The sequence below is a fragment of the Uranotaenia lowii genome, chromosome 1 (genome assembly GCF_029784155.1).
Source record: "Uranotaenia lowii strain MFRU-FL chromosome 1, ASM2978415v1, whole genome shotgun sequence".
NCBI classification, from domain to species: Eukaryota; Metazoa; Arthropoda; class Insecta; order Diptera; family Culicidae; genus Uranotaenia; species Uranotaenia lowii.
In genome coordinates this window covers 33,391,158-33,417,066 of record NC_073691.1, presented here as the reverse complement: position 1 = coordinate 33,417,066, position 25,909 = coordinate 33,391,158, and the positions used below count along the sequence as shown (strand labels likewise).

The 25,909-nt window shown below is 35.3% G+C and overlaps 1 protein-coding gene and 1 non-coding gene across 2 annotated transcripts; one reads left to right on the top strand and one right to left on the bottom strand.

Moving 5' to 3' along the window:
* Positions 1 to 6,189: 6,189 nt before the first annotated feature.
* On the bottom strand, positions 6,190 to 23,921 carry LOC129759116 (uncharacterized). Its single transcript, XM_055756535.1, has 4 exons — positions 23,792 to 23,921; positions 23,616 to 23,744; positions 7,402 to 7,657; positions 6,190 to 7,354 (listed from the first exon to the last, which is right to left on the bottom strand). The coding sequence occupies exons 1-4, from the start codon at positions 23,919 to 23,921 to the stop codon at positions 6,190 to 6,192; spliced, it is 1,680 nt and encodes a 559-aa protein (XP_055612510.1).
* Positions 18,605 to 18,676, top strand: Trnae-cuc (transfer RNA glutamic acid (anticodon CUC)). Its single transcript has one exon. It is a non-coding gene; the product is annotated as a tRNA-Glu (tRNA).
* Positions 23,922 to 25,909: the final 1,988 nt, after the last annotated feature.

The window sequence follows — 25,909 nt, the reverse complement described above, 5'->3', positions numbered from 1 at the left end:
TCTCACCGACAGTTTTTCGCGATTTTAACAACTTTCACCACCTCGTTCGATACCGGCACCGGGTGCAAACGATCCGGAATATGTGTGGAAACCTTTGGAAGTTTTAAAAAAGTGTGCCAGTTACGGTAATTTTTTTTTAAAAAGGTAACTCTCAATTTTTCCATACAAATTTTTGTCCAAAGGAACCATTTTGATAAGTGCCATCTTTTAATGGGAAATTGAACTAGTGATAAAAAAAACCAATCCCATTCGAACGTTTAAAAATATCAGTTCTTATATTCTTAGTATTTCCTTAATCAAAATAATGTATACCAAAATAAACTATAAGTTTTTATGTTTTACAATGTAGGTATAACAAAAACTAAAACTACAAAATTACAAAATGGTAAAATCACAAATAATAAAAATAAAAAAGTAAAAAAATACAAATATTGCTAATTTGTAGTATAAAATATCTAATACAGCAAAATTGGAAAAAAGGAAAAAATGTGACTAAATCATGATAAAAAACGATTAACAAAGATTCAAAATAGAATATGCAAGTTTCATCGATTCATCAACTTTTTCTCCATTATTCTACGAAGAATGTTGTTTTTCAAATATACATATTTGACCTAAGATACAGCTATTCTACATAAATCGGATTTTTCAAATACTAGACAATTGTAAAACATGGGTAGATTGATGGTTGAAAAATGGAAAATGTGTGAAATTTATAAAAAGTTCTATCGGTTGGATAAAAATTTACGGTGGCTTCCATATTACAGACTTGCACCAAACAATTTAGACCAGGAGGGGTGAGCAAGGCGCGGCCCTCGAGACATGTTTGTGTGGCCCGCGAAGCAAGTTTCAAATTAATTTTTTTTTCTGTTTTTGTTAATTATCATAAAATAGCAGTAACAACTAACCAAAAAAAAAGAAATTAAAAAAAAACCAAAAAACCAAAAATTCCAGCTGCATTCGCCCCATAGTTATAGTTAAGTTTTTCATTGAGTTCTGGGGACTTGACTCAGAAATTCTGATTTCTCGACTACAATAGTACCTGTAATTCTGTGATTCAACCAAAAAAGTTTGTAACAACTACACAGAAGGGCTGCATTTTTGGTGCCTATGATTCAATAACTGATTTTATAAGATTTTGAAGTCCTGAATTCAAAATTATTTAACAGATATTGCCTATCACTTGCGTGTGGAAGTTTTTAAATTGATCATTTTTAAGTATAATCGATCTTTCATAAATGACAAACCAATAAACCTCCATAAAAAACAAAAGCTGACTTTCAATAATTTACTACCCTTCATTCAATCAAGGACTCGGATATTGCCCAGATATTCATGTATCCAAGATATAATGCTTTCAAAAATTGAATTCTACTTACAATTTAAAGAACGAGTATGAGACGGAATACTTTGTAAATAAATAAAATAATTACAATTTATAGAAATTCAAAAAAATTTGATTAAACTTCTTCTCACATCACTAAACAAGGTCATTGAATATTGGATATTAAAATTTTAATTCATTCAACAACTTAGTTTTTTTTCTCGAGGGATTTTAAGCGTCTTTATGGCTTGTTCATCCCGAAGTTCGTTGAAGACTGCGAAATGATTTGACTTACGGTTTTAAAAATATCAAAGATTTGATTTGGTTTAATTTTTCTATAAAACTTCGTCAACATTCCTTTTTTTCAGGATTGAAAAAAAAATAACAAAATGAAAACTTCCATAACTTTTTTCTCAAAATTCAAAATTACTCGCGGTCTCTGAGAAAGTTGATCATTGAGTAAATTAGTATTTGTATTTTAAAGTTTTGTCAAAAGAGTACGCAAATTAAAAAACTAATTTTTAACCTAGTTTTTAAATTTATCTCAAAATCTAGTGCTGACAAAAAATGATATTTGGACTCAGCAACTCGAAATAAGTAAAAATCAGTTTTGAGATTCCTTTGTGTCATTTTACTTCAAAATAAGCAATCCACATTACCAAGATTTTCATAGTTCATAGCCTTAGAAAGCCCATACCATAGGTAACTGAATTAAATTAAGAAAATTTAAGAAATTTGTTAAAAATTTCTAGAATCAAAAATGTTAACTGTAACATTGACAAATCTGGTTTAAAATCTGTGATATTATAAATTTTTCGTGAATTTGGAACCAATTATAAAAAACTGTTGATACGAAAGGAGGCTTTACGAAAAATATAAAATAAATTGTAGAGAAAACTTTTTCGAAAATCGGCACAGAAAAAAATCGCTATGGCCAAGCTCCATGAAACTTTTCAATGGAAGTGATGACGAAAAATACCATCGCATCGGTTCGAACAAAAAACGGTTTTTTTTTTTTTCAGAAAACGGTTCAAATCTTTTTACGAATCTTCGAAAGACTTTCGAAAATTTTCGTTTTTAACAAGTTCGTCGCCACGCTCATTTTGACAGATTTACTAGCCAGCCCCAAAAATTTTTCGGAGCGAGGAAGTAAAGAGGAAAAACTCCAAAATTTGAAACGTGTTGCTTAACTGAGCGGGTAAAGCGTTTTTTAAAAAAAAGAAGTGGAAGCAAATTATGTTTGCTTTTTGTAAAAATAGAATCTTCGCTAAACATTTCAAATCTTTAAAAACATTCAAATTATTGAAAAACGATCCGGTTTTAGTGATTAAACGAAAAAATATGTTTAATTCTACCAATTTTTATTAACTAAATTTTATTTTTAATGCGGCCCGCTGAAAGAATTTCATATTAAAAGTGGCCCGTTGCTTCAAAAGGTTGCTCACCACTGATTTAGACGGTTTGAATTGACAACATTTTTTGTATCCAATGTCTGAAAGAAGTAAGAACGAAACCGAAAAAGGAATGTAAGATTCATTCGTGTTGTAATATAAAAATTGTGTGATGTTTATTAACAATCTTGATTGAAATTGATTTACTGATTGTTGGAAATAAAATATTATTTTCGTATGTCGACTTTCAAGCCAAAGTGCATGCAAGTTAATTCCGATAAAACACGCGTTATAGTGTTTGGCCATTTTCCATTTTTTTATTCGAAAAATTGTATTTTTATTTTCAAAGTAAACGTATTTATCTTTGTAAATAAAATTCAAAATTTGGTATTATTTATTCATTGTTTATCATTTTTGCACTTATACTAAGCTTGTCAGATTGGTTCTTGTTGAAAAATGACTGGATTTTGCCTGGATTTTTGCGCTTCATTTGCAAAAAAAGAACATAAAAAACATGAATGGAGTAACTATAATTTTGGGTTACTTTGGCCAAAATAAACATGAACGATTTTACATACAATCAAAAATCTGTGAATGTGTTTTGATAGAAATATTATTTTTCAAGTGTTTTTGTTCTTGATTTTTATTCTATAATTTCTGGGTTTTTGCCCAAATTTCCGATATTGCACGGTTTTTAGTTTGAAAATTTCAAAATAAGTCACCCAAATTTTGCATTTGCGAAGGAAGTGCATGTAAAAATATTGCAATTTTGTGAAAAATGAAGAAACGTTTGCGAGAGTGTCGGAAGTTGTCTTAGTAGAACAACTGGATTAGATTTGTTGCTGGATTAGTGTGTTTATTTTTTACTAGCCGAGACATTCAGCTTTTTTTTTTAAAAAGAAAAACAACATATGCATCCCGAACATTTATCAGCGTTGGACAAGTTTCCGCTGTACTTAATCGTTTAATGGAGTCACAGGTGATAGCTTTATGGGCACTAATAGTCTAATAGAAACTTTCTACAAACTGACAGTTCCTCTTAACATCTATTCAAGGAATAATTGAGTGGACTATTCCATGTCATATTAGTGCTTCCGATTGTATAAAGTACACTTCATACAACTTCAAACGGAAAAGCGAAGTTTTGTGTAGATGTAAAGCATGGATCATCCAAAATCGGTTCTGGAATGTTTTGACGATACTTTGTTCGGAAATGTTTCCTTTATCAGTGCTGAAATTTTCATTACGATTCGTTTTGTTCCAAAAAAGTTACACGTGATGGAAGCCGCGAGACAAAAATTTATTTTGGACACCCACGTCAAAAACCGGACGTGGTCGAGTTCAAAAACCGCTAAATCTGTAAAGATGGTCAAATGGACCGTGTGCAGAGTTCTCAAACGTTTCCGTGAGATGCATACCATCGATCGGCAGGTTCATACCAAGCGTTATAGTGGATCTAAGGATCGGAAACTGTGTTTGAATCTCGGACTATGATATCGCCAAGAAATTCGATGCCGACCGGTGCACCGTCAGAAGGATTCGTTTGCGCGAAGGAATACGATCTTATCGGGCCAGTAAGCAACCAAACCGGACATTGAAGAAGAATGTAGAAGCCAAAGGGTGGGCCCGGAAGTTATACAACAAGGTTCTAACGAAGTACGACGGATGCATCCTCATGGATGACGAAACATATGTGAAGATGGATTTTGAGTGGCTTGCTGGCCAAAAATTTACAAAGCCACTGGTCGGGGTGATGTCCCCGGGTCCCCGGTAAGTTCAAATTCGTTTTTGCCGATGAGTTGGCAAGAAAGTGTTTGATCTGGCAAGGTTTTTGCAGCTGCGGACGAAAAACACAGGTTTTTGTGAAAAACAGGACTCCGAAATGTACAAGAAGGAGTACCTGAAAAACTTTTGTTTCCGTACATTAGATCTCACAATAGACCAGTAAAGTTTTTGTCAGATTTGGCAAGCTGCCACTACAGCTAGGAGGTACTACAGTGGTATCGGACCAACGGGTGGATTTTGTCGAAAAGGACATCAACCCACCCAACTGCCCTCAATGCACTCGGGATGCAACAGAGATGAAGAGATTGTGGAACAAAATGGTCGCTGAGGTCAGTTAATAGGGTGTTCAAAATATGATGAGTTATGATGAGTTCAATACTTGACGAAAAGTTCGAAATTTCTTCAGAACAACATCCGATTTTTTTATGTTTCCTTTAAAGTGCAATAAAAACCCTACATTTCAAGTACAAAACATTTTTATTTCGTTTACATAGCTCCGAGATAGACCCGTTCTAATGCGATTTAGCGTGAACTATTTATGCTTTAACAGAGGAACAAGATTAAATTCATCAATTTGCAATAGGACGTTTGCGCCAAACAATCGGTGAAAAAAGTTTATTTATTAATTATTATGTATCAACGGATCACATATTGATCCAAATGAAAAACTTTAATGTAAGACAATGTACATACAAGCGGTAATCTACGTTAAACTTAAAACTCTAAGAATTCGCGGAATACATCACGCGAAACGTCAAAGTCGAAGTACCCGGAGTAGCGGTTAAATGTTTTTATAACACCGATTAGAGCTGTGTTGGCCCCATAATTGTTCAGCCGGAGAGGGACAAAGAGCTGAAGATCACGATTCCTCAGAACTCGTGGCCGTACGTTGAGTCGATGTTCCTCTAACAATGTGGGGCAGTCTATTCTCGATGAGAGCATATCCGCAACGACCAAGGTTCGTGTGGCGGTCCGGCGGGCTTGCAGCGTGTCGATGTCGATTAGACGACAGCGGCTCTCGTAGCTGGGAAGTCGGAACGGGTCGTGCCAGTTGAGTTGTCGGAGAGCGTATCGCAAAAAACGCCGTTGGATGGCCTCAATACGCTCTGAGCCGATTTGATAATATGGGCACCAAACAGCCGAGCCATATTCAAGGGTCGATCGAACCAAACTACAATAAAGACTCTTCAAGCAGTAGACATCCTTGAAGTCTTTCGTCATGCGGAAAAGAAGACCCAGACATCTGGAGGCTTTGTCGACGATGTAGTAAGAGTGAGTCTTGAAATTCAACTGTGTGTCAAGAATCACGCCAAGATCTTTCACTTGTTCGACGCGAGCGATAGCCTCGTTTCCAAGATGATAAATGGCTGATAATGGGAGCCGCTTGCGGGAAAACGAAATTACTACACATTTACTACGATTCAAGGGAAGGCAATTTACATCACACCAAGAGGCGAAAAGGTTGAACTGACTCTGTAGGAAGTTTACATCCTCGGGACCGTTGATGCGGCGATAGTTTCGACGACAGTTTCAGGTCAGTAGCATACGCTAGTTTTGGTCCATCAAGGAGCACGTCGTTGAAGTTTATCAGGAATATTATTGGTCCTAGATGACTTCCTTGAGGCACTCCGGATTTGGCGGAGAACTGACTGGAAAATGATTCACCTATTCGAACAATGAGTTTTCGTCCTACCAGGTAGCTGCGGAACCATTCCAGTAGAGACCCGCGATACCGATACGATCGAGTTTGGCGATGGCTATGTCATGGTTCACCTTGTCGAAAGAAGCTGACGGGTCAGTGTAGATGACGTCGGTTTGAGATCCCATGGTAAAACTGTCTTGCACAGTAGACGTGAATGTCAACAGGTTTGTAGTCGTAGAGCGCTTGGGCATAAATCCATGTTGTTCATTTGAGAAATAAGGCTTGCAATACGAAAAGATGGGTTCCGAAACAATCAGCTCGAACAATTTGGCTATCGCACATAAGGCAGAAATGCCACGATAGTTGTTCACATTTCGTCTGTCCCCTTTTTTGTGCACCAGAAACATATAGGCCTCTTTCCATAAGGATGAGAACGTAGACTGATCGAGTGAAACTTGGAAGATTATTTTTAGAGGTATCAGCATATGTGATATATATCGCTTCAAGAAGGTAGCTGGTATGTCATCTGGTCCTGCGGAAAGGCTGTGTTTCAGCTTAGCGGTCGCTTTCAAAATAATATCGTCGTCTACAACAATTTGATTCAGCCATGTGTTCAAATGAGGGACGTTACAAGCCGCGCTGGTAACTTGGTCCGAGGATATTGAGTTTGAGTCAAATACACTACGGAATTTGTCAGCGAAGAGGTCACAGATTTCAGGTTCCGAAGTCGCTAAATTATCATCCAGAAACATGGAGGGCGGTAGGCCGGATTCTTTCCGCTGGTCCTTGATGTACTGCCAAAATGATTTGGGTTTTGTTTTGAAACCTCGCTGTATCCGAATTAAGTAGCTGTGGTAGCAGCGTGAGAATAGTTTTTTGTAAGCTGAGTTGAGTTTGCAATACTCATTTTTAGCGCGGAGAGTTTTGTGCCTAGTGTAATAACGGAGAGCTTTATTCTTGAGCGTTTTCATTTGTCGCAGTTCTTTCGTTATCCAAAGAGCTCGTAGGTTAGAAACTGATGAGCGTTTCGGTACGTGACGATCGATGATGTAATTGATTATATGGGATAATTTCATAGCTGCAACGTTCGGATCGGAAGATTCCAGTTCAGATTCCCAGTCGATAGCATCGAGCGTTTGTGAAACAGCGACGGAATCAGCGTTCTTAAAGTGAAGATAGAATTGACCAGGTTTTTCGATGTGGGCAACAGCTCTAGGAATATCAAGTGAAAGCAGCAGAGCAGGGTGATGAGGAACAACCTTGACCAAGGCATAGGAGCCTCTTCAATCGTAGCCAATTGGGGTTCGTCGCTGATGAAGCAGAGATCGAGCATGCGACCATTTTCATTCTCTATGCTGTTGATCTCGCGGAGAGTTGCCGTGCTTAGAGAGTCGAGAATCGTGTTGGAAGGCACCGTAAACGAAGATCTGGTTGGATCGGCAAACAAAAAATTGCCTTGCGAGGGAATCCACTTAAGTCCTGGTAGGTTGAAGTCCCCGATGATAACGATGTCGTCTTCAGGAAGCGTGAGAGAACACAATTTAGAAAGGCCGCTGGAAAAGGAATCAGCAAAAGATGCATTTCTAGTACGATCAGGAGGCAGATACACAACCCCAACGTAGAGTTTTTTCGTGCCAAGATCGATACGGGTCCATACGAATTATTGATCGTTCTATGATTCGTCGTAGATGGGGATGGCTGAAAGAGTGGATCGGATAGCAATCAGAACTCCACCACCTGTGGATTTCGTGCTGTTGTTGGGACCTCTGTCACAACGGAACACAGTGTAGTCAGAGCTGAAGACTTGACTAGACAGGGTTCTATCGTTCAGCAGGAGCATGATGAGGCTAGCAGATAATCGCTAACGCAAGAGTTGATATCACCAACGTTTTGGTAGTAAAGGTTGAGATGATCGCTTTTCCCAGCAGGCAGATCGTGTCGTTTCACACTGGAACGGGAAGATCCATCACAAGAAGGAAGGTCAACTCGATATGGATACCTACTTGCCTGAGAGAACAGGCTGGACCACCTAGTTGCCACAATCGAACTCAGGGCCGGGACGACTGATGACGCTGGCAGGAATCAGCGCGACTGAGTCGCAAGTACTCATTGACAGTAAGAACAAAATAATGTCCGTATCGAGTACACAGGCATATTTCTTTATTTTTTAAATGAATATCAAGTTTTCAGACAATTCTGAACGATAGTTCTAAAACTAGAATTTAAAAAAAGTGTTTTGAAACTTCCATGGCAATTTTCTCGAAACTCGTCTAGAGGCTCATACGACTTAATCAAAACAAACTCTAGAAATGATCTATATTTTTAAAGTAAACCCAGTGATGGACATCGACTTATGATTCTGTAAGCATTTTTTTTTCAAATTAAAATCGATTAAAGGTTACTTCAATCTTCCGGAAATAGAAGTTGGAAATTAGTACTGAAAACACATTTTAAAAAAACATCTGCCTACAGGCAGGATTAATACCCAAATCTTTTGTTGACATACATTTCGTTATTGAAATTTTTGAACATTGAGACTTGCTGATGTCTAAAACATGTGGATTGTTGGGTGGTATTTAAATTCTTTTGTTAGAATATTGGAATTTAATATTGTGAAAATGTCGGACGAATGTTCTGCAACGCCACGAGCGAGGTGGTTAGACCAAGTGGAGCGTGATCTGGCGAATGTGAGATGCTCGAGAAATCGGAAAACGGTTGCCATGGACCTAATGAGTTTTGGAAATTATGTATGTTCATCAAGTAATGTTGTGAGACGAAAAACTATATAAATAAAAATAAGGTTTCTATCGAAAATTATAAGGTTTGATTTATAATCATATTTCTGATTTTAATTTCCGGTTCAATGTAGATAATGCTGAAAATTGGTTTAAGGTTTACAAGAATTTAATATGGCATCGAAATGGTGTTTCAAGAATAAACTTCCGTACAAAGAAGGACAGATTTAAATAAGTTGTTTTAGATTACGAATATTTTTAAAATAATGTTCAAATATTCGGTAGAATATGAAAGTTCCATTCCTACTTTATAATTTACTCCCAGAATCATAAATTTTCCGATTTTCAAAAATATAACCAAAACAACAAATTAAAATCATTGGTCCAAAATGGTCTGCCAGCCAGGATAATTTGCAATAAAACCATTCAATCTGACACTTTGATGAAAAGTGTCTCGGGCGATTTCCCCACCCCCCGGAAGATTTAGGGGAATTTGTGTGCCTAACGAGTTACTCGACGAAAGCCAAAAAGAGGGGATGGGGAAGATAGATACAATTTCACCAAAACGAGCATCAGCAGCCCGAATTTATGAGTCTCGCTCTATAAATTGAGATCTCGCCCGGAAGATTGTTGCGCTGCTGCTATTTTGTTATTATTTCGCTGGCCAGTGTTTTTAAAAAGACCGATGTTATATGGAGACATACGGACTCGGCCAGAGACTTGTATAGACTAGCTAGATAACTGCCCCGATTCGAAGGAAATGGTCCTTTGGAGGCCCATTAAGGCAAACGGCGGCATCTTTCGCTTTTTGAGCGGGTTTTCGCGGTGAAGAATATGAGATCTGCTATATTGCACAATTCATTTATAAGCCGCACCACACGCATTAACCACAACTGGCACCCCGACGCTCTAGTTAAATGAGAGCAGTTTTTCCGGCACTTTGCTGCTACATCTTGGCGGCTGAGATTTGCTGCCAACTAAATATTAGGGTACTTAGGAACGTTCGTCCTCGGCCAAGTCGACAGATTTTAACGGCTTTATCGGTGCTTTCGGTGAAACGATTATAAAACCTGTTGTCGTCGTTTTACACTGGTGTTAATAGGCCTCGACTCTTTAGAAAGAGAAAACTAGGATAGAATCAAGACCAATGTTTAGGAAAGGGGAACACAATTAACACAATTGGCCGTATCAAATTACCGACACCTTCGACTTGACATATAGTACGTATGCTAAAGGTTCTTTTAAGACTAGACTTCAACGAGTACCGAGTAACGAGACTGATGGCGGGTATAAAATTTCAAGTGAGCTCTAGTTTCCTCAACTCTTTCTATTGCTAATGTGCGGTTCGATACACCTATTCCTGGCGTGTAATTTTACATCACACAACCAGATTAGCGCTGCTAATGTGCCTATGAGCTGCAAAAAAGCGAACTTTAAAATGCACTCTCCCCATGCTAATTAAGTCATGGCTGCTGGCTGCTGCACGGCTAATTTGGATTATGTATTGCTGATGTAAGTGTTTCCACTAAATCAGTGTAATCCAGCCAAAACGGCTTCTGCACTATTGCTAACTGTTGCCTGTGGCAGCAAATTGAGATCGTTAACCTGATGGGAACAATGCGTAAATGACAGCCATTTATCTCGCCATTTGTTTTGCCCTGGGTCGACGTTGTTAGAAGATATGATATGTCAATTGAGACACGTTTTTGAGCCCATAGGGTACCACACCTTAAAAAATTGTATGGAAATTCACTCATAATTTCAGTAACAATTTTTTAACCCATACATACGCAGTCTTTAAAGGGCCCAAGATCTGTTGGTAGAAATTTGAACGAATTGAAGAAAATTGCAAATTGTATGATTCGAAATCCTGGCAATTGGACCTTTCGAGAAAATGAGTCACTAGTTCTCATGCTAGAAATAAAAAAACAGGTTTATGAATATTTCATCCGCCTCAAGAGTGATCAAGAACAAATTGATTCATAAAACGTGATACCGAATTTTTATGGAAAATTTATTCCTCTGAGTAGCGTTGCGTTCCTGGAAAGTAATTTTCCGTGAGCGAAAGACATTTCCACCCTTTGCTTGTAGAAATTCAACTGGCCTAGAGTAAATTCATGTACAACAATTGTTCCATATCAAAATTGACATCACTCGTCTTGGACGCCGTAGTTGGGCGGAAATATGCGTTCGTGAGTAAGTTTTGTCCGCCCTTGTGAAAACAGATAGTGAATCTAAACAAACACACACAAAATAAAACCTAAAATATCCTCACGAAAATTCCGACCGGACTCGGCCAATCTACCGAATTGGATTGTTTTTATCTGATGATTGCACTTTCACAACTTTCAAACCACTAGATTGGTTCAGGATTTAATCAAAAATACCAAAAACGTCCCATCCAAGTTACATAAGCGGCAAAAACGACCAAAAAAAAACATGATTTACAGAAAAATAACGAAAGGACAAAAACGACAAAAATAACCAAAATGACAAAAATGACAAAAATGACAAAAATGACAAAAATGACAAAAATGACAAAAATGACAAAAATGACAAAAATGACAAAAATGACAAAAATGACAAAAATGACCAAAATGACCAAAATGACAAAAATGACAAAAATGACAAAAATGACAAAAATGACAAAAATGACAAAAATGACAAAAATGACAAAAATGACAAAAATGACAAAAATGACAAAAATGACAAAAATGACAAAAATGACAAAAATGACAAAAATGACAAAAATGACAAAAATGACAAAAATGACAAAAATGACAAAAATGACAAAAATGACAAAAATGACAAATATGACAAATATGACAAAAATGACAAATATGACAAAAATGACAAAAATGACAAAAATGACAAAAATGACAAAAATGACAAAAATGACAAAAATGACAAAAAATGACAACAATGACAAAAATGACAAAAATGACAAAAATGACAAAAATGACAAAAATGACAAAAATGACAAAAATGACAAAAATGACAAAAATGACAAAAATGACAAAAATGACAAAAATGACAAAAATGACAAAAATGACAAAAATGACAAAAATGACAAAAATGACAAAAATGACAAAAATGACAAAAATGACAAAAATGACAAAAATGACAAAAATGACAGAAGTGACAAAAATGACAAAAATGACAAAAAATGACAAAAATTACAAAAATGACAAAAATGACAAAAATGACAAAAATGACAAAAATGACAAAAATGACAAAAAATGACAAAAATTACAAAAATGACAAAAATGACAAAAATGACAAAAATGACAAAAATGACAAAAATGACAAAAATGACAAAAATGACAAAAATGACAAAAATGACAAAAATGACAAAAATGACAAAAATGACAAAAATGACAAAAATGACAAAAATGACAAAAATGACAAAAATGACAAAAATGACAAAAATGACAAAAATGACAAAAATGACAAAAATGACAAAAATGACAAAAATGACAAAAATGACAAAAATGACAAAAATGACAAAAATGACAAAAATGACAAAAATGACAAAAATGACAAAAATGACAAAAATGACAAAAATGACAAAAATGACAAAAATGACAAAAATGACAAAAATGACAAAAATGACAAAAATGACAAAAATTACAAAAATTACAAAAATTACAAAAATTACAAAAATTACAAAAATTACAAAAATGACAAAAATGACAAAAATGACAAAAATGACAAAAATGACAAAAATGACAAAAATGACAAAAATGACAAAAATGACAAAAATGACAAAAATGACAAAAATGACAAAAATGACAAAAATGACAAAAATGACAAAAATGACAAAAATGACAAAAATGACAAAAATGACAAAAATGACAAAAATGACAAAAATGACAAAAATGACAAAAATGACAAAAATGACAAAAATGACAAAAATGACAAAAATGACAAAAATGACAAAAATGACAAAAATGACAAAAATGACAAAAATGACAAAAATGACAAAAATGACAAAAATGACAAAAATGACAAAAATGACAAAAATGACAAAAATGACAAAAATGACAAAAATGACAAAAATGACAAAAATGACAAAAATGACAAATATGACAAATATGACAAAAATGACAAATATGACAAAAATGACAAAAATGACAAAAATGACAAAAATGACAAAAATGACAAAAAATGACAACAATGACAAAAATGACAAAAATGACAAAAATGACAAAAATGACAAAAATGACAAAAATGACAAAAATGACAAAAATGACAAAAATGACAAAAATGACAAAAAATGACAAAAATGACAAAAATGACAAAAATGACAAAAATGACAAAAATGACAGAAGTGACAAAAATGACAAAAATGACAAAAAATGACAAAAATTACAAAAATGACAAAAATGACAAAAATGACAAAAATGACAAAAATGACAAAAAATGACAAAAATTACAAAAATGACAAAAATGACAAAAATGACAAAAATGACAAAAATGACAAAAATGACAAAAATGACAAATATGACAAATATGACAAAAATGACAAAAATGACAAAAATGACAAAAATGACAAAAATGACAAAAATGACAAAAATGACAAAAATGACAAAAATGACAAAAATGACAAAAATGACAAAAATGACAAAAATGACAAAAATGACAAAAATGACAAAAATGACAAAAATGACAAAAATGACAAAAATGACAAAAATGACAAAAATGACAAAAATGACAAAAATGACAAAAATGACAAAAATGACAAAAATGACAAAAATGACAAAAATGACAAAAATGACAAAAATGACAAAAATGACAAAAATGACAAAAATGACAAAAATGCCATACAAATGACAAAAATGACAAAAATGCCACACAAATGTCACAAAATTGTCACAGAAATGTCACAGAAATTTCACAGAAAGTTCACAGAAATATCACAGAAACGTCACAGAAGTGTCACATAAATGTCACAGAAATGTCTCAGAAATGTCATAGAAATTTCACAGATAAGTCATAGATATGTCACAGAAATGTCACAGAAATTTCACAGAATTGTCACAGAAATGTTACAGAAATGTGACAGACATGGCCGTAGGAACGGGGGGGGGGGTTTGGGGGTTAAACCCCCCCCATGAGCGTCCAAAAAACAAGCGAGGTATTACACTCTACACTCCAAATTACAAATAATTACCAATTATAATAATATCGCTAAGTTTTTCAAGAGAAACAATCTAGACTAAAGCCTATAGCCAAAACCTCAAAAACCCATCCCAAGTTCAAAATTCAGCAACAGTTTCCCAAAACTTTCTCACTTGTTCATAGGTTGCCAGGTTTTTCATCACGTATTAGGGCCAGATAAATCCGGGCTAGTTTATATAAAAACCTTGCAAAATCCGGGTAGTGGATTGAAAAATTGTCGACCAAAATCCGAGCAATATCCGGGCAATTTTGGACAAAACCTAGGAATTACTCATCAAAAATCAAGAAGAAAGAAAAAGATGAAGAAATTAAAAATTTGAACGCATAAATGGAAAAAATTAAAACACAATTTGTTTTTATTTATTTGATTTGAGAATGAGAATGAGATTTAAGCCGGGCCAAATCCGAACTTTTCTAATGTGATCCGGGAAACCGGGTCGAACCGGACTTTTCCCTAATTTTATATTAATCATCCAGGCCAACCCGATTGAAACTGGCCAATCTGGCAACCTTGTCTTAGAAATTCAGGTCTGAATACTAAATTTTAAATTGAACCCATTTTCTATTTTTGAGGCTCTGGTTTCATATCCCCACAGCCAAAATTGTATTTATACATATTTTCGTATTTCGGATTCTTTATCAATTTTAGGATTCTTGATTTTCAGTTCGAATAATCATAAGAAATTGGGAATGAAAAGCTGTTTTTAAATCCTGGTTCAAATTTGGTTTTGCATTTCATATCAAATTTGAATCATGTTGAAAATCGTATGCATTTTCAATGTTTAGATAATAGATTTCCGAATATGAAAACAAAAATTGTTTTACATTCAAATTTGAAGTTTTTAAAGCTCTTAAGTGGCGATCCGAAATTGAAAACTTAGATTTAGATTCATCATTTGAAATTCACATTCTTATTTAGATTCACAAAACAGATTAAAAATAAATAATTGAAATAATGAATGAAGATTAAATGTGCTCAACAGAGTTTAAATAAAAGATTCATGAATGAGTGCTTTTAAAATGGCTCAAAAAATTCTGATCTGTAATAAAGATTCGGAAACGTATTTTTTGTACATTTCAGAAATCGTACAGAAATTCGGAAATAGATTCAATTTTTAAATCAGGTTCAGAATTCAGGTTTAAAATTTAAAAAAAAGATTTAGCTTATGAATGAGTTTTTTAATCATCATAAAATCACAATTAGGTATAATGTTTATTTTTGTTTGTTTTGATCACCGCACTTCCTAATGATCCTTTTCCTTCCTTTTATTTTTTTACTAATGATCACCGAGAAACATCTATAAAAAAAGATCGTAAATATAAGGTAGAAATTGAGTTAATTTTCTAAGTTTTGTTTTATGCAAAAAATCCCAAATAATATTTAAAAAAAAAATCATCCACACGATTTTCATAATGGAATTGATTCTTTATGAAAAATATTTGCTGTTAAGAAAATGTGTACCTGATCTTCACGTAAAATATTTGCACAAAATTCTATATTTTCTCGCTGTATTTTTCTAATATTTTCACGGTGTATTTTTAACATTATTAATATTGCAGTTTTTTAAAAGCCAAGTTTCAAAATTAAAACATAATTTAAGTTCAAGTTTACATCAAGCAAATTTCATCCGATTTTTTATCTCTTACTGTCTGTTGGGAAAATTTTATTTATTTTCATCAAAAGTGAGAAACTTGGAACTTGCAAAAGAGTTTAAAGGTAAAAGTCAGTCACCAAAACCCCCCCCATGAGTCGGTTCTTCCTACGGCCCTGGTGACAGATATGACACAGAAATGTCACAGAAATGACACAGAAATGTCACATAAATGTCACAGAAATGACACTGAAATGTTACAAAATGTTACAAAAACACCACAAATATGTCATGGATATTTTAAAAATTACTGAAAAAAAATGTCACAAAAATGCCATACAAATAAACTGCACAAAATTACACAAAAATTACAGAAAAAGGGAATAAGTCACAAAAATGATACAAATGTGTCACGAAAATCTCATGTTTTTAGTCATTCTAGTTTGAGTCATTCTACTGCAGGAGACATTCAGTTCGAGTCCCGTGACTGACTTTCTCCGTACAAGAATCAAGCCATTTCCCTTTGCGATAAGCCGTGTGTGAGTCGTGAACACCCATTTGCAAAAATGAGCCCCCTGTAAAGATGCCAGGGTACTTCCATAATCAACCATGCATCGGTTTGTTCAGTAGTGGCACGATGACAAGATGTTGGCCAATTTTCGAGAACCGAGAAGGAAATTGAAACCCCTAAATATTCGTGTTTTATTTTTTGTTGCGTCTTCATTTCAACTCGGCACTCTTACTATCCCTGATCGGCAGGAGAGATTTGTAGGCTATTCGATACGACCGTTGCGTGTAGAGAGGCTAGCTGATGCTCTCCAGTAAATTGGATTTTCGACGGAGATTAGGATTTGGCCACTTTTCCCAGACTGGATCTGGAAGCGATTGGGAAGGAGAACTTCTCATACGTGTAATGAGACGAGATGGAATTCGTTACAGGCAATTTAAACGCACAGAAAACGACTAGTTTGAGTTAGGCCGATTGTTCCAATATCGGCCTTTTTTGCATTCTAACTTGTAAAAATTACTAAACTTATTGTTCTTGACATCCATTAATGTCACATAGAAATTCACATTTGTCGCAGTCATATGACAGTTAAAAAAATTTGATTGGAAGTCAAATTTTTCCTAAGTAAGCGATTAAGCATTGTCACATCACGTCAAATCATCATTCCTCTCATTCCGAAGATAAAATTAGTTCCTCTTTTTTTTTGAATTTTTTTTCTAATACCTACGGACAGAAAAAAAAACAACAACAGGAATAATTAATGATTGTTCAAGCACCCTCTTACTGTCAAGTCATTACTCATCGGAATCATGTCAAATGGCACATTTTTGTTGCCGTGACTTTTAAGCAGCGGCAACCGAAATCGGTTTCTATTTTTTTTCCGACTCAAGAAAATGTCAATTTGCCCCAATAATTTTAATGCTCACAATACTTGTATCATTTTTTCCAGTTCTCAGAGTCGATTTAGGAAGCTACACACAAAATTGAACAAATGTGTTGGACGAAAAAAAAATGTTTTTTTCTCCCTTTGTTATTATAGCATGAAATAAGAATTCCTTTTAAACAGCTTTTTTGATTTTTCTATAGTATCTACAATATTTTCCCTCTTATGATCATTCGGCTTATCGTCCAGACGGTTTAGTGACCATTGATTCTATCATACTTTAGACTAATGTTTCACTCGGTACTAAAACTTTGCAGCACCCTGTCAGCTTAAGGCCATCTTGGCTTTTAAAATTCTTTGACAAAGTGTCCGCTAGGCCTAGTAACCATTAGGAATAATATCTTAAACTGAATAAAATATTCTATTTTATACAAAAGCTTATTGTTCCCTCTTCTAACTTATTGGTGTTATTTATCTTATAACTTTGTTCAAGAAGTGGGAGGACTCTTCGAAAAAAAATGTCACGAAGACTAATTTTTATCGTTTCTAATTTTCCTACAAGGAGTGTATTTTTTCCCACTCCCCGCCTACTAATGTTGTCATAACGCACGAAGAGAACAGGAAAACACAATTAAATGATAAATTAAACACTCATTTTTTGCAATATCCTTTCTTTTGTGTGAGTCCAACAAAAAAATGAAGGAAGAAGCAGCATCCGTCTTCTTGCAAGTGTTTTCTCTTTTTTTATTTGGCATCAGTAAGCGAATGAACGAAAAATTCCTGTTCAAACAATAATCAATTAACAGCAGCAGCACAACGAATGACAAAACGCCAAAAAACCCCCGCGAAAGGAAAAACAAACGGAAATGGGTAAGAATTGTAACGATTATGACATTTGTTTCGAGCACTGAACGGACACAAAGAACCAAAACAAGTAAAAAAAAAATGATCGAGGAGAGAGAAGGATTTCCCTCGGCGACAATGACGCAGTCGAAGTAGGCGAGCGCGTCATTGATCCTTGAAATTATGACATTTTTTTTCTGTTCATCGTCCTCGTCGATGGTGTCAGTCCTAAATTTTTCCTTTCTAATACGGCAATCCTTGATGGGTGTTACTGTTTAGTTTCCTAGCTAGGCTGTTCTTCATAAGGATAGAAGCCAATCCTGGCTCCAAGGAAAAAGTCATTCATTAAAATCTCTAGGCGAGAAATAATTAATAGCTTGAACTTCGACTGTAGGCGAGAAAGAAAGCCAAAAAAAACACACTACGAAAGCATGGCATAATTAACAATTTGTTTGATTTTTGTCTTTCTCGGCTTTCTTTGTTTTTTGTCTTCAAGAAAAAAGTGGGACACACACTTTTCGATTGGGAAAATGGACAAATGTTTGACAAACTCTTGACTGATGGCTTTTGATTGATGATACGAGGAAGAGTACACTTGAAACAAACTGTAAGGTCTAATCTATGACAATGAAAATAGAAACAAGATTAGTGAGCTGCTTATAAACCTAACATTTTACTGCAACGGTGCAGGATGCATGTAGAAATCTCAATTCTCAACAGTCCCATATTGTCTAGTGGTTAGGATATCCGGCTCTCACCCGGAAGGCCCGGGTTCGATTCCCGGTATGGGAAACTTTTTTGGCCAATCGAATACATTTATGTCTATAAGAATAAGTCGATATTTGAAAGACCTAGTGAAGCGACGTCTCAAATACAAAATTTAAATCGATACAAAAGGACTGTCAAAATCGATCCGAGCATTTTGTCGCAGAGCTTTTAATTTTCTTATTGAAAACTCAACCAAGAAAGTTATTGTGATTGTTGTTATAGTTCAAACAGATCATTTTAAAGCAAGTCATATGAATTTATGATAAGGTTCATTTTTTTCAATGCTTTGGTGAATCGTGTTCCTAGTTAAAAATCTAACTGATTATTAACGAAATTCAAGTCATTCATACTGTTTATCGCGATCCTTCGGGCATCGAGTTTAATGTTGTTTTGTTGGATTGAAGGAGCGTTCACTTTAGAGCTTGAACATTGAGCCAGAAAACAGTGCTGAGGATTTTTTTTGTTCAAGATTTCGGCGATGTTGCCACATATTTTATTTTAAGAGGGATCAGATGTCGCTTCTTGAAGATGGCTGGAAAGACCGATCACTAAGATTTTCGATTTCTTGTTTCGATCCTTTTCTACCCTCTTATAAAATCGATCAGATCGGTTAGTTTTTCGTCCAATTTTTTCGATATTTGAATATTTTTTCTCGAGTAGCCTAAAATGTTTAGATCCTATGTGGTTTATCTATAGGTGCGGATAAGAGTACCCTTGCACGAGTGTGAGAATCAGTTTTTTCAATGTTTTGATTGCTACGTCACAATCGTTCATGAGCGTCTCGACGTTGCAGTCGTCATTCACTGACGGCATACAAAGTTTCATATGATTTCATAAATCACAATCATAGCACTCTTGCATTTACGCCTTGTCTTCCTGACGCGCAGCACGGCGACGCTATTTGTTCTAAATTATAAACAACTTTATTTGTGTCCCAAACATTCCTCCTAAAACGTATCCATGGCTACATTTGGGCGCTTAAAGCCTAGTCCACACTAGGAGACGGTTCGCAGACAATCGCAGTTCATGTTGCCTAGTGTGGACTAGGCTTAACACTTGACTCCGTGGTGGCGTCGCTTTACGTCACAATCGTTTATAAACAACTGTATGGATACAACGAACTAATACTAAAGTTTTTGGTTGTCCCCACCTATAGATAAACCACATAGGTTTAGATCCAGTTTACAGTCCCGATTTTATGCCAGACATCTTTATACAAATAAAGTGTCGAGTGATTGAGAACCGAAGTAGGCTTTGGCAATATATGACGAAGAAAATTTTCACGAGTGTCAAAATCATTGTGCTAAGAAAAAATTTATTTTGGAAAAGAAATTAATCAAAAACTGCAAAAACTGGCCATAAAGTTAGCTCTTCCCTAGTTAAGCAGAATTATCCTGTCAGGCTATCGAAAATCGAAGCAAGAAATTCTCTTCCCAGAAGGTTTTCTGGCAGAATTGGTGATTTACTGTAAAGTTAAGATAAGTATAATAAAGTATTCATAAAAGACTACTTTAGTAAGTGCTTTTGAAACACATTGCGAAACTTTTAGTTATTATTTAGAGACACCAAAGAATGTTTGCATAGTCCATATTCAAGTTAAAGTATTCATTTCAAGCGCTTGGAAGTTCTTTCGAGTGAATAAGTTAGTGATATACTTGATAGACCCTCAATATATCTCTCTTGTTTCCCTACTAATTTTTATAAAATTCATACCCTCGGATGCCTCGTAATGTAACTCAAATATGTTTCTCAGACAACATTCAACTACAATACTTCAGTTTACCATTATTCAAAGTCTAAAAAATATCCTAAAAAAATGCATCGGAAAATGACTGTGTAGATAAGCTAAGGAAAGCTCAAGAAAATTTCGCTTAGTTTCCAAGAAATCTGAAGTTAGAAGCTATACCTTGCACAAACGGGTATATTTTTTTAATTTTTTTTAAAGATCATGATCACAAAAAAGTAATAAAGTGGTGTAAAACCCTTCTTCTAAACAAATGAACCGTCAAAATGATTTAAGTCACACCAGATATATTTTGGAAAAAGAATTGAAAAGTTGACGTAATTTGGAATATTTTTGGATTTTTAGATTGTGAAAATACGAAAAACTGAATTTTTGACGAATTTCAAAGGTAGTAGTTTTATGAACTTTTTGTCAAATTTAATTTTTTTGCACTAAAGTACAAATCTAATGTCCGAGAAATATATTTGAGTTACATTACGAGGTATCCATAAATTTCGTACAAATCGGTTGAGAAACAAGATAGATATATGTTGGTTGTAGTCACGGACTGTAACGTGTAGAAATTTCAGGGACGGAAGAGGGTTGATTTACTTCAAAAGGGAAATTATCCGGAACATTTTGCGTACAAGGAAGAAAAGGATGAAGTATAAAAAACGCGACCAAAAATTTTTGACATCAGAAGTATTTCAGCGATACAAATATATCTTTATTAGTCTTCTAGTCATTACATTCAAGCTATATTATTACAGCTAATTAAGTGTTCAGATCAATTATGATCAGTTCTACTCTTTGATTAAGTAAATTCTAAACATTATTTATTTGATTTAAATTTGCAAAAGCAAAAATGATGTGATTGATTGGAGAATATCCTGTAGAGCAAAAAAATATAAAGGTATATATGAACATGAGTCTTAACTATATCCTAAAAACTAACTTAATCGAAAGAGAACGAATCTCTGCGATGGAAGACTGCATCGATTTGCCTCTGAAGTTGGAGAGAATTTTGTTGGCTATCTCTTCGATCGATTCAAAGCCCGCAATCCGATGAAGGTCTTCGGTGCTGTGCCAAGGTGGAAGCCGCAAAATCATTTTCAGAACTTTGTTCTGAATGCTCTGGATGGCTTTTTTCCTCGTTGCGTAGCAGTTAGATCAAATTGGAAATGCATACATTATCGCTGGTCGAAACACCTGTTTGTAGACAAGCTTCATGTTTCGCAGACACAACTTGGACTTCCTGTTGATGAGAGAATAAAGAGATTTAGTGTATTTATTACATTTAGATTCAATATCTTCAATGTGATTTTTAAAAGTTAGATTCCTATCTAGTGTGAGTCCCAAGTACTTCACGCCAAAGCCGTGAACCATAACCAAGACGTGATTTTAATGTAGGCCGCTGCTGACCGCGAACAGGCAGAATGTTTGCCGGCCTGACGTGTGAAGACGAAAAAGAGGAAGGAAGAGGAGAAGAAACTTTTCTGACGACTTTGGATTTTTTTCTAGAAGCAATAATTTTTGCCCTAACGGGACAGTCTATGGAATTCGAGGAATGATAACCTGTGCAATTCGCCAACTTGAAAAATTATGTTTGTGGTTTGTGGGCCAAAAAGGCATTTAGTTTTTGCACGATCGAATGAGCCGCAAAGCATGCATCTGGCATTGATTCTACACTTTTAAGTGCCATGACAAAAAGCTTGACAACGACGACATTGCGTAATATTTTGAAGAAAATTGGTAGGATATTTTTAAAAAGGGGCGAATTTGACTCGGCAATGAAACTTAAGACGAGCCTGTTCAAGAATTTGCATATTAACATGATCCTTTTTTAAATGGATCAAATAAAGCTCAGGAGCAAAACCAACACTACTGGTATTATTCGTGTTGGTTATTCCCTCATCTGAATCACTTGAATCGGAGAAAACCCCAATAAAGAATTCAATTCGGTTGTGATTTCATCCGGTGTCTGATCGCCGGTGAGACTACGAAGTACAACATTAAAAGGACGATCACTTTTGGTGTCGTACTTAAAAAATTGGTGTTTTTTATAATTCAAATAATTTAAAAATTTTTGAAAATCATTAAAAGATTCCGCCAATATACGAGCAGTTCCACATCGACCGATCTGAAAAGAAATCTTCACATCCTTGACGGAAGTAACGATTTCTTTTCGAAAGGCATTGAAGTCAGGAATCGTGACCGTTATTGGTGGAATCTTTTCGTTTTAAGAATATAAGAGAAAGAAGGTTTCTTAGTACTCTTATCAGAATTAAATACGAATATTTCCTTATCACCGATGTTATGAAGGACATCGAGTGAATTCGAATTTCAACTTTTTTAGGCGATGGACCTGAATTAGTTTCGGCAATTCGCTTTCTTCCGGCTCTTGAGCCGGACGATGACTTCCCCATGCTGGAAAGAAAAGAGAAAAATATGAATAAAAGAAAATGAAAATAATTTAGTACTGAAAAGTGCTGATTGAAAAACAGGTAAGGATAAAATAAATAATGATGAAATGTTCCTGCAGGTACACAGCATTATGGAAAAAGCTTTGCTAAAAGGGATAGATTAATTAAAAAAAAATCAAATTGCTAGTTTATAAGTTCTTTTATAAATAGGAAGCATGATTATTTCAAAAAGCATATTTGACATTTTCATTTTCTGAGTAACATTTTATGTCACAAAAAAGCTTGACGTCTACTCTTAATCATAAGGTATATCTCTTATAATGTATGCAGATATTTGCATAGATCTGACAACAATCTGATTGTTATACATTCATTCATATCCCTGCAGCAGTAAAAAAATAAAACCAAGCCCCAGGGAAACAAACCTAAGTAAATGTGTATCTCTATTTTCCCTCAACAAATCGTTACATTCGGCCGGTGGTTCGACCTTTTTTCCTCTCTCTTAGTTGTTCCGGTATAGCACGAACTGGGAAAACATCCTCCTCCTTTTGCGACTCGTATTCCGGTTGAATCCGTTTACCGATGAGCGATCATTCAATTTTTCTAATCTTTTAATTTACTAAATGCATGTGAAAGAATCTTATCGGGGAATCTGCCTATAAACTCTCCTTTGGCATCCTCGAATGGCTCAAACGGTGTGGGATTTTCCTTCCCCGATTTCCTTTCGAATCATCTCGTGAATGTGAAATCTCACTTCTCCCCGAATGTGCACATGTGTGGTGTCATAAAATTATTACTTTCCATAAATCTTGCTTACCCTCGTGGATTTCGGCGGTGAGTCTAAGTATGTGTCCTCCCTCTTCTTTCCGTTTCGTTCCCTGATGGAAATTGCCTTCGCGTCTTTCGCCCTGAAGAAGGCGATCATCATCATCGTCGTCGTCTTCCGCTTTTTCAAGACAATTTTCTTTGGGAAAAACCTTATTTACCGCATACACCGGGTCATAGCGAGCGGAAGATATCCGTAATCCATTCCCGTGGTGGCTGCATTTGTCGAGATTGAACTCATTCTTCCTGGCTTGGAGGTGGCACCGGAATCAGGAAGCATCCAGAAATTCTGTTCCATGTTCAACCGAAACGAGTCAAGATCTTCAATTTCGTCCTCCAAGGACGCACTTCAAAAAATATGAGCCGCTGAACTCTATTAGCCTTTCACATGCCACTTTGCCATATTAGTAATAATCCCAAAGTATACACATTTGTCGTATTTTTTTCCCTCTTCTTGTCGTGGTCCCGGTTGATGGGTTACAGGACTAACGTACGAGCGCCCATTGCTCTCAGGGAAACCTGTAAAATCTCGGAAAATCGAGAAATGGTTCTCATTCGGAAAATATGACGGATAGGTTGATATGCTCGGAGAGTTGATTATGAAGAGTAAGGATTTTCTCCTGGCTCTGGTCGGTATGTGGAAAGCAATGATTGCAAATTACCTTTATATTGTAGGGATATTGTAACTAGAGATGTACCGAATATTCGGTCGGCCGAATATTCGGCGCCGAATACCGCCAAAAAACCGTTAAGCCGAATATTCGGCTCACCGAATAGTCGAGCTAGGTATTCGGCCGAATAGGCCGAATAGGCCGAATATTTATTTTTTATAAAATTTAACCTAAACAGACATGTCAAATTTGTCATCTGATGTTGGATAATTTATAAAATATCCAAAAGTAATGTTGAAAAAGCTTTAAAATAATCAAAAACTTATGGTTTCAGTAAAACATTTAAGGTTTATCCGTGTATTTTTCACTGTAGATAGCTTTATATATCGATTATGCTTCTTGATATATCCAGGCTTGTCCATAAACCAAATAAAGAATTCAAGAAAAGTTAAATCTTACCGGTATTGACACATATTTTTTCAAACTTTACGGATTTTACCCGGGTTTACTCAGAAATCAAATAAATAACTCAAAAGTCTCTTTGAAAATTTATAAATATGCGTTTCAAAACGATTGTTTAGAGTAAATTAATTCGTTAGATACGATTTGAACACTGCAGTTGTGATTGGATGAAAACTTTAAATTTCAGGTAATTTTATTTCTTTTCCTTTTGTATGTTTGAGAATGATGCCTAGTTTCTGTTCAGATTTTCCGTTTTTATTACAAGTTTTTCAAAGAATCGTTCAGACCCGACCCAGCCGTGTGGATACGTGTCGTAGAAAGTATTGTATGCTTAAGGTTAAAGATCATCGTTCTTTTTGGCACCTATTTTTAAGACATCTAGCAAAAATTCGACATTCATCTAATTCGACATAGAAAAAAGCAAATTCAAACAGCTTGACACCTGTTTTGAAATGTTTTGTCCCAGATTTCACTGGAATCCAATATTCGGCCGAATATTCGTTTGGCCGAATAGTTGAAAAGGTCACTATTCGGTATTCGGCCGTCCGCCGAATACCACTATTCGGTACATCTCTAACTGTAACAGTATTTTTCTGGTTGATTTAGACAGTTTAATCTGATTGATTGAACGTTATAGAAAAACCTTTTACAATAATTGCTCAGTATAAAGAATTAATTGAGAATTGGAATAAACTTTTGCTCATACTGTGGTGCTCCTGGTGGACGGATTTGGAAGTTCTTGGCGCCGGGAATTTCGTCAGCTTCACGTATGTATTTTTTACATTCCGCAAATCGACTGTACTTTGTAAACAATCAACATGGAAGCCGAAAGGAGGGAAAAACATTCTGCATAGTTATTTGGAAAAATCCATTGTGGTCTGCATCAAGGCAAGCTTAACTAGCTGAAATCGCCCAGAAATACCGTATGGCGCGTTATCAAACGGTTTAAGGAAACAATGACCACGGTTCGGAAGTCTCAAGCCAATAGTCGGAATGGAACTGTCCACCGAAAACTGCGTGGTAAGCTTCAAAAGACGATTATGAGGAATTCCAATCTGTCGGACCGTGAATATCCGGTGATGCCTATAGTACCATGAGGAGAATTCGACTCCGGGAAGTAATCAAGTCGTATCGATAGAAAACAGCTCAATCGGACCAAAGAACAGAATAGTGTTGCCAAAATCCGTGCTCGGAAGCTATAAGATCAGGTGCT

Bases quoted from the DNA above. Each gene is read 5' to 3' on its own strand.
- LOC129759116 (XM_055756535.1), bottom strand. From the start codon at position 23,921: ATGGAACAGAATTTCTGGATGCTTCCTGATTCCGGTGCCACCTCCAAG. The intron at 7,658-23,615 runs GTAAGCAAGATT...CGCTTCCTGAAG, and splicing joins CACCGCCGAAATCCACGAGG to ACGACATCGTTATCATCGGG. The intron at 7,355-7,401 runs GTTGTTCCTCAT...TGATATTCCTAG, and splicing joins GCTCCTATGCCTTGGTCAAG to AGCTGTTGCCCACATCGAAA.